This window comes from Myotis daubentonii, chromosome 15, assembly GCF_963259705.1.
Source record: "Myotis daubentonii chromosome 15, mMyoDau2.1, whole genome shotgun sequence".
NCBI lineage: Eukaryota > Metazoa > Chordata > Mammalia > Chiroptera > Vespertilionidae > Myotis > Myotis daubentonii.
This window is the reverse complement of record NC_081854.1, coordinates 1,163,357-1,179,617: the sequence shown is the minus strand read 5'-3', so window position 1 is coordinate 1,179,617 and position 16,261 is coordinate 1,163,357. Positions and strand designations below refer to the sequence as shown.

The window sequence follows — 16,261 nt, the reverse complement described above, 5'->3', positions numbered from 1 at the left end:
TGTACCTGGGTTGCGGGCACATCCCCAATAGGAGATGTGCAGGAGGCGGCTGATCGATGTTTCTCTCTCATCGATGTTTCTAACTCTATCTCTCTCCCTTCCTCTCTGTAAAAAATCAATAAAATATATTTAAAAACACACACACACACACACACACACACACACACACACACACAAAAACAGTATTATTAATGCCGAAACCGGTTTGGCTCAGTGGATAGAGCGTCGGCCTGCGGACTGAAAGGTCCCAGATTTGATTTCGGTCAAGAGCATGTACCTGGGTTGCGGGCACATCCCCAGTAGGAGATGTGTAGGAGGCAGCTGATCGATGTTTCTCTCTCATCGATGTTTCTAACTCTCTATCTCTCTCCCTTCCTCTCTGTAAAAAATCAATAAAATATATTAAAAAATAAATACATAAAAAATAAAAACAGTATTATTATTATTCTAGTGGAAGCTTTCTCCCTTAAGAACAAAGGCCTCCCAACCAGCAGAACTTACCATTGAGGAGTTGAGTAGCAGGATGAATGGGTTACTAGCTATAATCATGTGGAAAGTCGGCTTTCAGCCCTGGCCTGTGTGGCTCCTGTGAGCACAGTCCCATGCACCAAGAGGTCAGCAGTTAGTTGGATGCCCGGTCAGGGCACATGCCTGGTTGCAGCTCAATCTCCAGTAGGGGGTGTGCAGGAGTCAGACGATTGATGTATCTCTCATGGATGTTTTCCTCTCCCTCTCTAGAATCAATTGAGTGATACATCTTTTTAAAAAAATTTATTTTAAGAAAGTAGGCTTGCCAGATTGTGAATAACGTCTGGATAAATAAAATTTGAATAATTTCTTACTAGAGGACCGGTGCACGAAATGCATGCACAGGTAGGGTCCCTAGGCCTGGCTGGGGATCAGGGCCGGGGCTTCCTTCGTTCCACGCTGCCCCCTGGTGGTCAGTGCATGTCATAGTGAGCAATCGCACCCCCAGTCCAACTCCCAAGGGGAGTTGCATATTAGGATTTTATATAGATAGATTCCATATGCATACTGAGATAAGAGATAAATATTGCATGGACATACTTATAAAAATTGTTTTGTATCTGAAAGAAATTATAACTAAGTGCATACTTCTTTTTTCTTCAATTACACTTCCCTGGTAGTTTGCTTCTCCTCACAGTTCCTCGTTCTGCAGAATTAGTTTACAAAACTCCTTGTAGTTCCTGCCTGCATTTCATTTACTTTGCGTCACAGCTTCCAGGGTTATCTCACCCACTTTCTTTCACCCCTTTGTTCATGGAACATTCCTGATTGAGACAGAGGCTCAACAGCTGCTTTGGGAGCGGAGACCTAATGATGATATCCAGTGTGGAAAGTCAATACAACTTCCTGGATTTTTATTTTCTAACTTTTAAAAATCTATTGATTTAATTATTTTTTAGAGAGAAAGGAACATTGGTTTGTTGTTCCATTTATTGATGCATTCACTGGTTGCTTCTTTTTTTAAAAAAATATGTTTTTATTGATTTCAGAGAGGAAGAGAGAGATAGAAACATCAATGATGAGAGGGAATCATTGATTGGCTGCCTCCTGCACGTTGGACGAAGCCTGTAACCCAGGCATGTGCCCTTGACTGGAATCGAACCCGGGACCCTTCAGTCCGTAGGTCGACACTCTATCCACTGAGTCAAACCAACCAGGGCCACTAGTTGCTTCTTGTGTAGGCCCTGACCAGGGAGCCAACCACAATCTTGGCATATGGGACACATGCAAGGTGACTCTAATCAACTTAGCTATGGGGCCAGGGCTCAAATGTCTATTTCTTTTTCTTTTTCTTTTTTTCCTTTATTGATTAAGGTATTATAAATGTGTCCTGCCCTAACCGGTTTGGCTCAGTGGATAGAGCGTCAGCCTGTGGACTGAAGGGCCCCGGGTTCGATTCCGGTCAAGGGCATGTACCTTGGTTGCGGGCACATCCCCAGTAGGGGGTATGCAAGAAGCAGCTAATTGATGTTTCTCTCTAATGGATGTTCCTAACTCTCTATCCCTCTCCCTTCCTCTCTGTAAAAAAATCAATAAAATATATATTTTTTAAAAATGTGTCCTTATCCCTCCATTGTCCCCCCACACCCCCAATCCTGCCCTCTCCCTCACCCCCTGTTGTCCGCGTCCATTGTTTATGCTTATATGCATGCATACAAGTCCTTTGGTTGATCTCTCCCCCTTACCCCCACCCTCTATTTCTTTTTTCCATATACTTTTATTGATTTCATAGGAAGGGAGAGGGAGCTAGAAATATCAATGATGACAGAGAGTCATTGATCAGCTGCCTCCTGCAGGCCCTGGGATTGAGCCCCCTACCCAGGCAGGTGCCCTTGACGGGATTGGAACCTGGGACCCTTCAGTCCCCAGGAGGAGGCTCTACCCACTGAGCCAAACCAGTTAGGCTCAAATGTCTATTTCTGACACTTGCCCTAGACTGCACCCCAGGGAAACGGGTACGTCTCCTTTAAGAGCTACTAAGCCCCACGGCATCCTTGGAGAGGGGGACCGCCACTTCCCAGCGCCCCTCGCGTCACAGATGGGCCTTTATCCCCCAAACTGTGAGGGGACCAGAGAAAGAATCAGTGGAAAAACTACGTTACCCAGGAGGCTCTGCGGCGACCGATGACAGCCAGAAGAGCCAATGAGAGGTTAGCATGGAGCCGTTTACGTGCCCACGCGCGCTGGAGGCGGGACTTCCGGCGGCGTCCCCTGGGCCGTGGCGCTGGGGCTGTGAGGTGGATTCTTCTCCGTTTCTCAGGCGGCGGAGCTGGGGCGATGCCGCGGGACAGAGCGCGCGGGGGCGGGGGTGGTGTCCCCGCTGCTCGGAGGCCCGGCTGGGCCCGGCGGTGACGGCGGCGCCCCCACCCGCCCCGTCGCCCCCGCTTCTCCCTCAGGCCCGCAGCGGGGCCGCGCCCAGGAGCCCAACCGAGGTGGGTGCTGCGCCCCCCGCCTCCTGCCCCGTCCCCTCCTCCGAGCAGGAGCCCGGGTTTCTATGTCAGGCCCGTGACCGCCGGGGGCGAGGGGTGCGCCTCGGGGTCTCTGTGTCCAGGGGGCAGGGGCGAGGGGTGAGCCTCGGGGTCTCTGTGTCCAGGGGCTAGGGGCTAGGGGTGAGCCTCGGGGTCTCTGTGTCCAGGGGGCAGGTGTGAGGGGTGCGCCTCGGGGTCTCTGTGTCCAGGGGGCAGGGGCGAGGGGTGCGCCTCGGGGTCTCTGTGTCCAGGGGGCAGGGGTGAGGGGTGAGCCTCGGGGTCTCTGTGTCCAGGGGGCAGGGACAAGGGGTGAGCCTCGGGGTCTCTGTGTCCAGGGGGCAGGGGTGAGGGGTGAGCCTCGGGGTCTCTGTGTCCAGGGGGCAGGGGTGAGGGGGTGTGCCTCGGGGTCAGTGTCCAGGGGGCAGGGGCGGGGGTGTGGCCTCGAGTGCCGACCTGCGCGGCGGGAATTCTGGAAGGTGGTGATTTCTAAGAAATGAGTATTTGGTCGTTTTGGTGACCGAAATGTGTTTGGTCTTCATCGGGGATGGGGCTCCCGGCCCCCCAGCCCTGGGAGCCCCAGGTGTGGACAGTGACGGGTGTCTTGGTGGAGTGAACGGGTGTCTTGGTGGAGTGAACGGGGGATTTTTGGGAAGCTCCTGGGAACTGGGCGGGGCGTTGTGAGAACCGACCCTGTGATTGGTGGGCTGGGACTTTGGGTCCCACCCCCTGACTTCCGGTTGGTAGAGGGACTGGCGGTTAAATCCAGCACTGCTGGCATTTAATTTAGTCCATCCTGTCATCAGTCCTGAGCAGGGGACCCCCCATAGAACCCCAGAGGGACGGGGTGCAGCCCGAACAGGTCACACAGGCTCCCACAGGCCAGATACAAGGGTGTAAGTGGATGTGGCCATAAAAAACAAAGCTTCCATTTTCGTAGAGATGTAGGTTTATGTCAATAGAGACACTGAATGCAAAGGGCTGAAATAAATGAGTCGTCGTTAACACAAAATAATAGGACATTTTAATAAAAATTAATATTTTTCTTTTGAATGGGAACTTACCAGACACTGAGTAACTGCAAAGATGAGTAAGCATCACGCAAATCAACCTATTTTTCTTGTTCTCTGAAAGCAAAATATTTCCTGCTGTGCATACCCAACAAGTCAGCCCAAGAGGAAACATGTGGCCATTGGCTGCTAGAATATTCGCTGCTGGTGCCAGTAGAGAGAAATGGTGTGCCTGCGCATAAGGGAGATGAATGCCACACAATGAGAGTCATCAGTCATTAGTGAACATCGTAGTTCGTTATTAATAACTAGAGGCCCAGTGCACAGAATTCGTGCAAGAGTAGGCCTGCCTTCTCCTGGCTGCTGGCACCAGCTTCCCCACGGGACCCAGGAGCTGGGCTTCCCTCCGGCCCTGGCTTTGTCTGGAAGGTCATTTGGAAGGACATCTGCAAGGATGTTTGGTCTAATTAGCATATTGTGCTTATATTATTATAGACTAGAACATTGATGGCGAACCTATGACACACGTGTCAGAGGTGACATGGGAACTCATTTCTTTGGTTGATTTTTCTTTGTTAAATGGCATTTAAATATCCTATCTAATAAAAGACAAAAAGGGTAATTGACCGTACCTTCGCTACGTTTCCCATTGGCTAATCAGGGCGATATGCAAATTAACCGCCAACAAAGATGGCGGCCGGCAGCCACGCAGCTGAAGCGAGCAGGAGGCTTGCTTGCTCCAGTGATGGAGGAAGCCAAGGTTCCCCACCTGTTGCGGCCTGGCTCTGAGCTCCGAAAGCAACAAAGTTTCAATTATAGAAGCTAAACAGACCCGAGATACCTGCTTTCAGCAGGCCATGGCCTTAGAGCTGGAGCAAGCAGGAGCCGGCTCTCAGCTCCAGTGACGGCAACAAAGTTTCAATTATAGAAGGTAAATAAATCCCAGAATAAAAAAATAGAAAAGGAGAGGCTGGGAGCTTCAGTCGTCGGCCAGCCTGAAAACAGCCATCAGTCCCTCACCCAGGCTGGCCAGGCACCCAAGCGGGACCCCCACCCTAATCTGGGACATCCTTTCAGGCAAACGAGCCGGCCCCCACCCGTGCACCAGGCCTCTATCCTATATAGTAAAATGGTAATATGCAAACTGATCCTACAGCAGAAAGACTGGGAATGACTGGTCACTATGACACACACTGACCACCAGGGGGCAGACTCTCAATGCAGGAGATGCCCTCTGGTGGTCAGTGCGTTCCCACGTTGGGGAGCTCTGCTCAGCCACAAGCCAGGCTGATGGCTGCCAGTACAGCGGTGGTGGTGGGAGCCTCTCCTGCCTCAGCAGCGCTAAGGATGTCCGACTGCAGCTTAGGCCTGCTCCCTCCTGGCAAGTGGACATCCGCCGAGGGCTGCCGGGCTGCCAGAGGGATGTCTGATTGCCAGCTTAGGCCCAATCCCCCGGGGAGCAGGCCTAAGCCAGCAGGTGGTCATCCCCCGAGGGGTCCCAGACTGCGAGAGGGCACAGGCCAGGCTGAAGGACTCCCCCTCCCCCCGAGTGCACAAATTTTTGTGCACCGGGCCTCTAGTATAAAATAAATATCAAAAATATGTCTTTGTTTTACTATGATTGCAAATATCAAAAAATTTCTATGTGTGACACGGCACCAGAGTTAAGTTGGGGTTTTTCAAAATGCTGACACACTGAGCTCAAAAGGTTCGCCACCACTGCTCTATCCACTGAGCCACACCAGCCAGGGCTCATCACCTTTTCTCTTTTTTTTTTTTCAAATGAGTTAAATGCTTTTATTTTTTTAATTCTTTCTTCCTTGATTAAGGTGTTACATATGTGTCCTTACCCCTCCCCATTGCCCCCCACACCCCTCGTCACCTTTTCTTACGTCTGGTGGATGGTACTTATACACCAAGTGTGATTGACATGGGGTTTTCCCCTGCTAGCCACATGACCTTACGGCATGACTGTATATTCTACCCTCTTTAATGTGCTTTATTTTCTGTTTCCCCCTTCACCTGAAGTGTTGTGTGTCCGTCATTTCTCATTCTGTTTGCACTGCCGACAAGAATTAAATTAACGCGACCTGCTCTCCCCCCAGGTCCCGCGGGACCCCAGGGCTCTCAGCCGGAGCAGCGATGGACCCCGCGCGGGTGGGTACCCCGTGTCTGCAGCTCTCCTGCTGCCTCTCCTTTTCCCCTGGGTGCCCAGCAGCCCTAGAGAAATCCTAGAGTCAGGTTTGGAAGTCCAGGTAGAGGTTGAGAGATCCCCATTTTTAAAAAATATATTTTATTGATTTTTTTATAGAGAGGAAGGTAGAGGGATAGAGAGTTAGAAACATCAATGAGAGAGAAACATCGATCAGCTGCCTTCTGCACACTTTCTACTGGGGATGTGCCCGCAACCAAGGTACATGCCCTTGACCGGAACCAAACCTGGGACCCTTCAGTCCGCAGGTCGACGCTCCATCCACTGAGCCACACCGGTTAGAGAGAGATTCCCATCTTGTCACGCAGTGGAGGGAGGTGTGAAAGGTCATAGGTGCGGGGTCCGTGAGTGCACATGCATTGGGGTGAGCCTGGGATGGGGGTGCTGTGGTCTCCATGGCTGGTGGTCTGAGGTGGTGGCAGCCGCAGCGTTTGGTGCAGAGGAGAAAAGCGATCTGACTCACATCCTCACACAGGAGCCATCACGAAGGCATTGATTGGGCCCTGGCTGGTGTGGCCCACTGGATAGAGTGTCGCCTGCGAACGGAAAGGTCTGGGGTTCGATTTCAGTCAAGGGCACAGGCCTGGGTTGCCGGCTTGGTCCCCAGTGTGGGGCTTGCAGGAGGCAGCTGATCAATGATTCTCTCTCATCATTGATTTTCTTTTAAATATATTTTATTGATTTTTTACAGAGAGGAAGGGAGAGGGATAGAGAGTTAGAAACATCGATGAGAGAGAAATATCGATCAGCTGCCTCCTGCACACCCCCTACTGGGGATGTGCCCGCAACCAAGGTACATGCCCTTGACCGGAATTGAACCCGGGACCCTTCAGTCCGCAGGTCGACGCTCTATCCACTGAGCCAAACCGGTCAGGGCTCATCATTGATTTTCTATCTCTCTCTCTTCCTTCTTCTCTGAAATCAATTTAAAAAATAAGAAAGTTTTTAAAAAAGACAGAAGAAGGCAATGATTGTGGCTGGACTAGGGAGTGGGAGAAAGACTTGGCATTGGATTTTGTAAGGTGAGTAATGTGGAGGGTGACAGAGGTCACCAATGACGGGAAGGGTCGTCCGCGGAGACGGGGAAGCTAGTGGAAGAGGGACTGCTTTCCAGTGAGAACCTGAGGGATTAGGTGTGGGTCACATTGCGTCTCCCGTGTCCCAGAGACTCCCGAGCACATGTGAGAGTGGACAGACGAACGCGAGGATCTAGCACAGCGGTTCTCAACCTGTGGGTCGCGACCCCTTTGGCGCTCGAACAACCCTTTCACAGGGGTCGCCTAAGACCATCCTGCATATCAGATATTTACATGACGATTCATCACAGCAGCAACATGACAGTGATGAAGTAGCAACGAAAATAATGTTATGGTTGGGTCACAGCATGAGGAGCTGTATTTAAAGGGCCAGAAGGTTGAGAACCGCTGGTCTAGAATGAGGGCCTCAGGCTGGAGATGCCCATGACGTGGCCAGCAGCGCGGGACGCTGGGTCTGCTGTGGACGGGCACGCTCAGTCCTGGCGTTGTAGGCACTGGGGACCAGGGAGGGGCATGGGGGCCCTGTGTGTCCTAAAGGCAGAAGGAGGAGTCGTGGTTGGTCCTCAGCAGGACGAGATGGGGAGGGGACAGCCCAGCAGCGCCCAGGTTCCCGTGGGGGAGTGGAGTGGAGTCCGACAGGTGCTTCTCGGCCTCCCTGAGCCTGAGGCGCTGGCGGGAGGTGCGGTCAGACAGCAGACTAGCTCCCTCAGGTGTGTCCCGCGGGTGCAGACTCGCATGGGTGTTACCTGGGCAGAGACCGTGTGCTCCCTGACGGCAGACAGGGATTCGTGGCTCTGCAGGTGGCTCAGGGGGTTGAGGCTGGAGCCAGGCCTGTGAGTGGGACGGGAGGCGCTGGAGGGTTAGGTACGTGGGATCCCGTGGCGCGTCCTAGAGGCCACGTGCAGCGCGGGGCATGTGGTGGGGAGATCAGCCGTGTGCCAGGGGTCTGGTGCACGCACTGGCTGCCCAGGGCCCTAGCACAGGGAAGTTAGGACAGAAGGGACTCCAGGCTGATGTCTGCTGGGTCTTGGCACCTGTCGCTCCAGGTGGGGCCCCGCGATGAAGGGTGGAGGGTGGATGTGGGTGGTGACGGGTCCTGGGGGGAGGGTGCAGGTGACAGACCCCCCCACTGCCCCCCTCGCAGGGCCCCGTGACCTTCGAAAACGTGGCCGTGTTCTTCTCCCTGGAGGAGTGGGGGCTTCTGGATGAGGCTCAGCGGGTGCTGTACTGCGACGTGATGCTGGAGGTCTGCACACTGGTTGCCTCGCTGGGTAAGGCCCTCACCCCCCCCCCCCCCCCCCGCCTTCCCCATTGTTCCCCAGGCAGCTCTGCTCTCCTCACAGCTGGGCCCTGCGGGGCCCTGTCGCAAGTTCTCAGACGGGTCCCGTGAGCCCCCGCCTCCAGCCGCAAATAGCTCAGCACCAGGGAAGGTCTGCGGGTCAAGAGACTTGGGGCTGGTCCCACGCGGGCCTCAGCCACTCCCTGCCCCCAGGCCATCTCTGCTCCAGGTCCTGCCCCTGTAGCTGGCATTTTCTGGGGTCTGAATGCACCAGGACGCGCAGGAACCCAGCGTCCTCCCCTTTGGGGCGGGGAAGGGGCATTTGGGTGTCTGTGGTGCCCTCCTCAGAGCTTCCAGGGCGATTTCCTCCCGGAGGTGTTGGGTTAGGGTGGCCCTGGGCCGGTGCTCACCGCTCACCTGACCTGTGTCTTCCGTAGGGACCCCGCCTGCTGGTCGCACGGCGTCCACGGGGGGCTGGGAGGACAGCCCTGGGCCCAGGACGGAGTGGACATGCTGCAGGCACAGCAAGAGGGCTCAGCTGTGGCTGGTCCTACTGGTTGACATCGGGGAGGACGGGATAGCATGACTGGGGTCGGCTCATATCACAGACTCGCCCTGTGCCTAGCCCTGTTCCGGAGACCAGACCAGTGGCTGTCTTTATGCCGCATGTCTCTGAACTCCCTGTTCTTTTTTTTTTTAATACATTTTTATTGATTTCAGAGAAGAAGGGAGAGAGATAGAAACATCAGTGATGAGAGAGAACCACAGATCAGCTGCCTCCTGCACGCCCCCCACTGGGGACCGAGCCCGCAACCCGGGCATGTGTCCTGGACTGGAATCGAACCCGGGACCCTTCAGTCCTCAGGCTGATGCTCTATCCACTGAGCCACACCAGCCAGGGCTGACTCCCCATTCTTGGCACCTGTGCACCTTTCATTTTTGACTTCTGACGCTGGATTACCCTCACCTCTCGCACCCTCCGCTCCACTGCGCCCTTTGCCGTGCGCCCCAGTATTGGCCTCACTTAATTAACGTGTTATGGGGTCTGTGCCTCTGTCCCTGAATAGTCCTTGCACCCCAGCTACTCAGCGGAGTCGGATTTTCCTGGGCCACCCTCACCCGCAGCACACGTGTCAGCAGCAGCACTGGCCCACGTGAAGTGTGCGCAGAGGCGTGAGTTGTGGACCTGCCTCATCCTGTGTCTTCGGCCGAGGGATCCCCTGTGCTGCCCCGTTTAGCGGCCTGTTACGCACAGAGTCCTCCTTCAGCCTCGGTTAGGGATCCCCGTGGACTCACTCCTTGGTGAGCAGACACACTGATGGGGCTGCCTCCACCCCACCCACACCTGCGTTTCTCTGCTTCCAGGTTGGCATAGGGCAGAGGATAAAGACGCAGCCTCTGAGCAGAATGTTGCTGAAACGTCACAGAGAAACACTCCAAAGGCAGGTCTATCCACGCAGGAGGCCGACCCCTGGGAGACGTGTGGCCTGGCCTCAGAAGGCGGTTCACCCCTGACTGACAGCCTCGGGGAAACTGAGCAGGAACTGCCTGGGGCACCTGGGAAAGGTCGCCAGCTCCAGCACAGAGGAGAGGAACTCTCCAGAAGGAACACAGACCGGGCCTCCTGCGGGAAGAGCTGCACAGCCCGCGCCTCAGAGGAGCCGTTCACGTGCTGGGAGGCTGGGAGGGGCTCCCCCACCAACTCCCGCTTCTACCCACTCACGCACGGCGAGCGTGCGGAGGCCTTTCGCCCGGGACGAAAGCACTATGAGTGCAGTGACTGTGGGAAAGGCTTCTGCCAAAAGGACAGACTTGCTCAGCACCAGAGAATTCACAGTGGAAAGAGGCCGTACAAGTGCAGCGAGTGTGGGAAAAGCTTCAGCTACAAACACACGCTTGTTCGGCACCAGCGGACTCACACGGGAGAGAGGCCGTACAAGTGCAGCGAGTGCGGGAAAACCTTCAGCTACAAACACACGCTTGTTGGGCACCAGCGAGTTCACACGGGAGAGAGGCCGTATCAGTGCAGCGAGTGTGGGAAATTTTTCAGCCATAGCTGCAGCCTTAGTGAGCATCAGAGAATCCACACTGGGTCACGGCCTTATAAATGCTGCGACTGTGGAAAATTCTTTACCTCCAGCTCCAACCTCGTAAAACACCAGAGAGTTCACACAGGAAGGAGGCCTTACGAGTGCAGTGACTGTGGGAAATGTTTTACCCAGAGTCCCAGCCTTATTATACATCAGAGGATCCACACTGGTGAGAGGCCCTATGAGTGCACCGAGTGTGGCAAGGTGTTTAGCCAAAGTTCCACCCTCAGCAAGCACCAGAGAGTTCACACAGGAGCCAGGTCTTACAGGTGCAGCGAGTGTGGAGAGTTCTTCAGCCAAAGCACCCAACTGGCCCGGCATCGGAAAGGCCACATCAGAGACAGGCCCCAGGGGTGCAGCAGGTGTGGGTAGGTCTTCCTGCAGGATCCACTCTTACTCAGCACCAGGAACTTCACGTCCCAGGCAGACTGTGGCTGCCGCTAATGTGGGAAAGTCTTCAGCTGGAAGTCTAACCTCGCTCAGCATCAGAAATGTCACAGTGGAGAAGGGCCTGGGCATGAGATGGGATAGCAGGGAGTGAGCTCTCTGTCACACGACATATGAAAAATTGAAAAAACCCTGTAGCTACAACCTTGCTTTTGACCCCTGAGCCACAGCTGACAACACAGTTCTTCAGGCTGGCATTGGGCACCTTCAGAGAGGCCCCCGGCGGGGCTCGGGCAAGACAGGCAGGTACCACGGGGGAGCGAGGCAGCAGCTGACATGTTTTCTTTTTTTAAAAATATATTTTATTGATTTTTTATAGAGAGGAAGGGAGAGGGATGGAGAGTTAGAAACATCGATGAGAGAGAAACATCGATCAGCTGCCTCCTGCACATCCCCTACTGGGGATGTGCCCGCAACCAAGGTACATGCCCTTGACTGGAATCGAACCTGGGACCCTTCAGTCTTCAGGCCAACGCTCTATCCACTGAGCCACACTGGTCAGGATGACATGTTTTCTTTACTCCAGGCTGGAGGACATAGTTGAGGCTGTCTCACCCATGAAAGCTGGCAACAGAAACTGGGCGAGGGGGCCTACACCCTTCTCAGATTAGGGACAGTGATGGTGAACCTTTTGAGCTTGGCTTGTCAGCATTTGGAAAAACCCTAACTTCACTCTGGTGCCGTGTCACATATAGAAATTTTTTGATATTTGCAACCATAGTCAAACAAAGACTTATATTCTTGATATTTATCTTATATATTTAAATGCCATTTAACAAAGAAAAAATCAACCAGGAAAATGAGGTCGCGTGTCACCTCTGACACGTGTGATAGGTTCGCCATCACTGGGTCAGACAGAAAAGAGCTGTTGCCTGCCCAGGCCCACCCCCTGGTGTCAGGATTTGAGGGCAGCTGTGAGAACCACCACTGTGTGTGTTGGAGCTGCATACAGATGGAGCCGCATAAATGATTTCCCTTTTCCTCCAGGGTGGTCATGTGATGCCTAAGAGGTTTGTACCACAAATGTGACCAGAGGGGTTAAAACTCAGATTTTTATTCTATTCATCAGGTGAGAACCATAATGGAACTCTTAAATTTGCCACCTGAGTATTTTAATTTTTTTTTAATATATTTTTTTGATTTTAGAGAGAAAGGGAGAGGATGATAGAAACAGCAATGATGAGAGAGAACCAGTGACTGGCTGCCTCCTGTACGCCCCCTACTGGGGACCAGGGGGCCCCGGCATGTGCCCCTGACCAGAATCAAACCTGGGCCCTTCAGTCTGCAGGCTGACGCTCTATCCACTGAGCCACACAGGCCAGGGCCTCGATGCCAGTTCGTATTGACAGTGGAGAGTCTGCCTTTGTCCTCTGGAGAGCCCAGATCTGAGTAACTGGTCAGCCACACAGGTGCTGCTCCATGTTTGTGACGGAAACTCGGGGGGCAACACCAAGGTTTCATTCGGTGGCTCCCCTTGTTAGCAATATGGCTTCAGCGTGTGTGGTCACACACCATGGGCAGCAGACGAGCACCACCCCTGTGACCCCGCTGGGTGAGGTCTCCTGGACTCTGCCCTCTGCATGGTGTCTTCCTTTGCTGACTCATCGCTGGCCTCTCATTGGGATAAAAAACCAAGGGGGTGGTCAGGGCGCAGTCCCTGGAGGCTCCAGGGTGGACTCTGTCCCGGTCCCCAGAGCTGCGTCTTGTGTCCTTAACTCATGAGAACGCACGCCTCCCTCTTGCTTCAGCCTTTCCCCAGGACATTGTCCCCCTCTGCGGCCTCGGGTGAGGGCACATGGTCCCGTGGTGGGCAGATAAAGGTAATCCCACTCCATCTCAGCCAAAGGCCGAGGAGCGATAGGGGAGTCTCCCCTCAAAACCCGGATCGGTGACCCCACGAGGCCCAGGACTGAGGAGTGGACATCTTTGGGGGACATTAGTCAGCCTCCTGCAGGGGTGGGGCGGGTGGTTAATTGTCTTAAAAATGTGTTTGCTGCCCTGACTGGTTTGGCTCAGTGGATAGAGCATCCGCCTGCAGACTGAAGGGTCCTGGGTTTGATTCCAGTCAAGGGCATGTACCTGTGTTGCAGGCACCCCAGTAGGGAGTGTGCAGGAGGCGGCTGATCGATATTTCTAACTCTATCCCTCTCCCTTCTTCTCTGTAAAAAAATCAATAAAAAATACTTTTTAAGAAATGACAACTCTAAAAAAATTTGTTTTGCAGGGCCTGGGTGGCTCAGTGGTTGAGCATTAACCGAGGAACCAGGAGGTCGGGGTTCCATTCACCACCAGGGCGCATGCCCGGTTCCGGCTGGGTTCCCCATGGGGGTTGTGCAGGAGGCAGCCGATCCCTGATTCGCTCGCATCATTGACGTTTCTCTCCCTCTCCCTCCCTCTGAAATAAAACAACATAAGGCTAACCCCGCGCACCGCTGAGGCCTGTGGGCAGGACGAGCCCACGCAGCCCGGACACTCACCCACCCCTCCCGGCGCCCGCAGTCCTGGCCCCACGTCTGGAGGCTCAGAGCCCACCCGGTGCCCCCCGTGGCGCCTCTACAGACCCGAGGGTGACCTTGGGGTCCCACACCCCAACCCCCACTCTGAGCGGTAGCCAACTGCGGGCCCCTGTGCGCAGGCGCGAAGCTCTCTCGCCCCGTGGGCGCGCGGTCCAGGGCGCGGCGCGCGTTTCCCGGTGATGCGCGGACACGGGAGCGCCCGCCCGTCCTCCCGCGGTCAGTTTCCTCGTCTTCGTCTTGAAACGCAGGGCGGGGGCCGTCGCCGGGGAGTGTCCCTGAGGCTGACCCGGGGCGGACCAGACGGTGAGTAGCGGGGCGCGCGTTTATCGGGTTGAATCCCGGCGCGTTTTCGGTGACGGGGCTGCGTCCAGGCCTTTCCCGGGGCCCCTCCTGCGCGCGCCGCTCCCGTCCAGGCCCTGAGCCGCCTCCTCGCTCAAGAGCGAGACTTAAGCCGCTGCCCTGGCCGGTGTCCCTCAGTGGATAGAGCGAAGCGCCCGGGTTGGATTCCGGTCAAGGGCACGCACCTCGGTTGCAGGCTCCTCCGCGGCCTGAGCCCAGGTGTGGCGGGTGCAGGAGGCAACCGATCCCTGCGTGTCTCTCACATGGATGTTTCTGTCTTTCCCTTTCCTTTCTCCCTAAAAATCAACGGGCCACTACCCTCGGGTGAGGATTAAAAAACAACAAAAATAAAAGCCAATCAGGCTGAAAAGACCGTCTCTAGGGGCAGACTCGCCCGTGGCCCGGGGCGTCGGCGTCGGTGGGAGAGTCGGGGCGGCGGCAGACCCGCGGGTGCGCACCGAGGCCCGGCCCGTCCGGTTCCGGTACAAGGGGCTGCCCTGCGCCGTGACTTCCCGGCCGAGGCCGTGAGTCCCCAGGAGCGACCTGCTTGAGGTTTCCGGGCGCCCCCTGAGCGGGTCCCGCCTTCCCGGGGTCGCCGGGCGCCCCACTTTCCGGGCTGTGGGAGCCCCGGCGCCAATGGTCCTGAGCCAGCCCCGCGGGTGAACTGGCCGGAGGGTCGCCCAGAGGGGCAGCTGAGGCCCCTGGCGATGGGCCGCCACCTGTGCGGTGCGCCCCGCGGTCCCGAGAGAAGAACGCAGGGAGGGGGCGCGGGTCGGGGGGCTCCCCGGCCTCCCGGCCGCCTCTTGGGTCCCCCGTGGAGGCTGCTGCGTCCCCACAGCCCCCAGCATTTCTCCGTCTCCATCCCTGCGGGTTGATTCCGGTCGCCAGTCCCCGTGCGCCCTCAGCCCTCAGTGGTTCACGTGGGCCGCTCTCCACGCCTCGGCTGGTCTGGCACCGGCCGACCCGCCTCGGTTGTTGTTGGGACAGAGGGGTTTGGACTTGAGAGGCCTGGCTGGCCTGGGGGAGGCGGGCTGCGGCGCAGGGCGGGCCCATCGCGGCCACAGTGCGGAGGTGTGTGTCCTGCGCTGTGCAGCCCCTTTGTCATCATGGTCTTAAGTAACCAGTGCGGAGGTTTGGAACTGCTCGGCCTGGGGAGTCAGGAGACCTGGCGCCCGCTCCCCCCCCCCCCAAAGGTCTGCCACTGGAAGGGGCACCTGGTGCTCCTGTCCTCCCGGAAGTGGGAACCCCTGGGGGGTTGGAGGTGGGGCGTGTGTCCGACTTGGGCCTAACCAAGGGGTGCCAGACAGGAGCCTGATGTTTTCCTAGCTCAGTGGTTGGCAAACCACGGCTCCCGAGCCACATGTGGCTCTTTGGCGCCTTGAGTGTGGCTCCTCCACAAAATACCACGTGCGGGCGCACACGAACAATGTGATTGAAACTTCGTGGCCCATGCGCAGAAGTGGGTTTTCGGCCTCCGGGAGTCTATTTTGAAGAAGTGGCGTTAGAAGAAGTGGGGGTACGTTCGCTGAGGTCGACTCCTCAGATTGAGGACGTTTTTAGCAAAGGCCAGCTTAGGAGCACCCTAATTAATACCAATGTACCTACCTATATAAATTTAAAAAAATTTGGCTCTCAAAAGAAATTTCAATCGTTGTACTGTTGATATTTGGCTCTGTTGACTGAGTTTGCCGACCACTGTCCTAGCTTATAGAATAAGGCTATAAAAAATGTTTGTACACCTGTACAAATGTGTTTGTTTTAAGCGGTCTCATTCCAGAGTTGAAAAGTTGTTTTTTTTTTAAAAAAAATTAGGTTTAGAAAGTAAAAAAAGTGTCCTGGGTTCCATCCCCAGCCCCAGTTCGGGCAACCAATCGATGTGTCTCCCTCCTCCCCTCCCCTTGTGGGATTTCCCTCACAAATGCAAGGTTAGTTAAATTTCCGAAAAATCAGTCAACGCAATTTGTCATTAAGACTAAAAAGGTAAAGAAAATTAAAAACTATGTGGTCACCGGTGTTCAAGAATCGCCCCCCCCCCCCCACACACACACAATAAAAATGAAATAAAACCCACAAACCCCCACCTCCTTGTATTGTATTCTCAGCCGTGGAGTCTCCGTCCATCTTGTAACAGAATTAGTTCGTGTTACCCACAGACCGTGCTATAAATGATGACACACCGTTTTCCTAATGGATACTGTGGCTTCATTATTCCGAGTTCTGGATCACTTGCTTTGGAATTATTTCCCAAAAAAAGGATTACTTTCAGCAAAGATATGGGTAAAAAGGAATGAACTACTGACACACAAAACATCGATGGATCACAAAATAATTATGCAGA

At 54.9% G+C, this 16,261-nt stretch overlaps 1 protein-coding gene across 2 annotated transcripts in view; it reads left to right on the top strand.

Moving 5' to 3' along the window:
- The first annotated feature begins 5,575 nt into the window (after positions 1 to 5,575).
- LOC132216461 (zinc finger protein 792-like) overlaps positions 5,576 to 16,261 on the top strand; it is a 64,555-nt gene continuing 53,869 nt past the window's right edge. The window contains exons 1-3 of one of the 2 annotated variants that reach the window (XR_009448760.1): positions 5,576 to 6,160; positions 8,397 to 8,523; positions 9,897 to 11,528. Coding sequence is in view for 1 of the 2 variants with exons in the window: in XM_059665680.1 (XP_059521663.1) it covers positions 6,146 to 6,160; positions 8,397 to 8,523; positions 9,897 to 10,993 (1,239 nt within the window). In the remaining variant the exon portion in view is untranslated. Of the gene's footprint in view, positions 6,161 to 8,396; positions 8,524 to 9,896; positions 11,826 to 16,261 lie in introns of those variants that run through there. The other variant, XM_059665680.1, reaches the window with a different exon arrangement.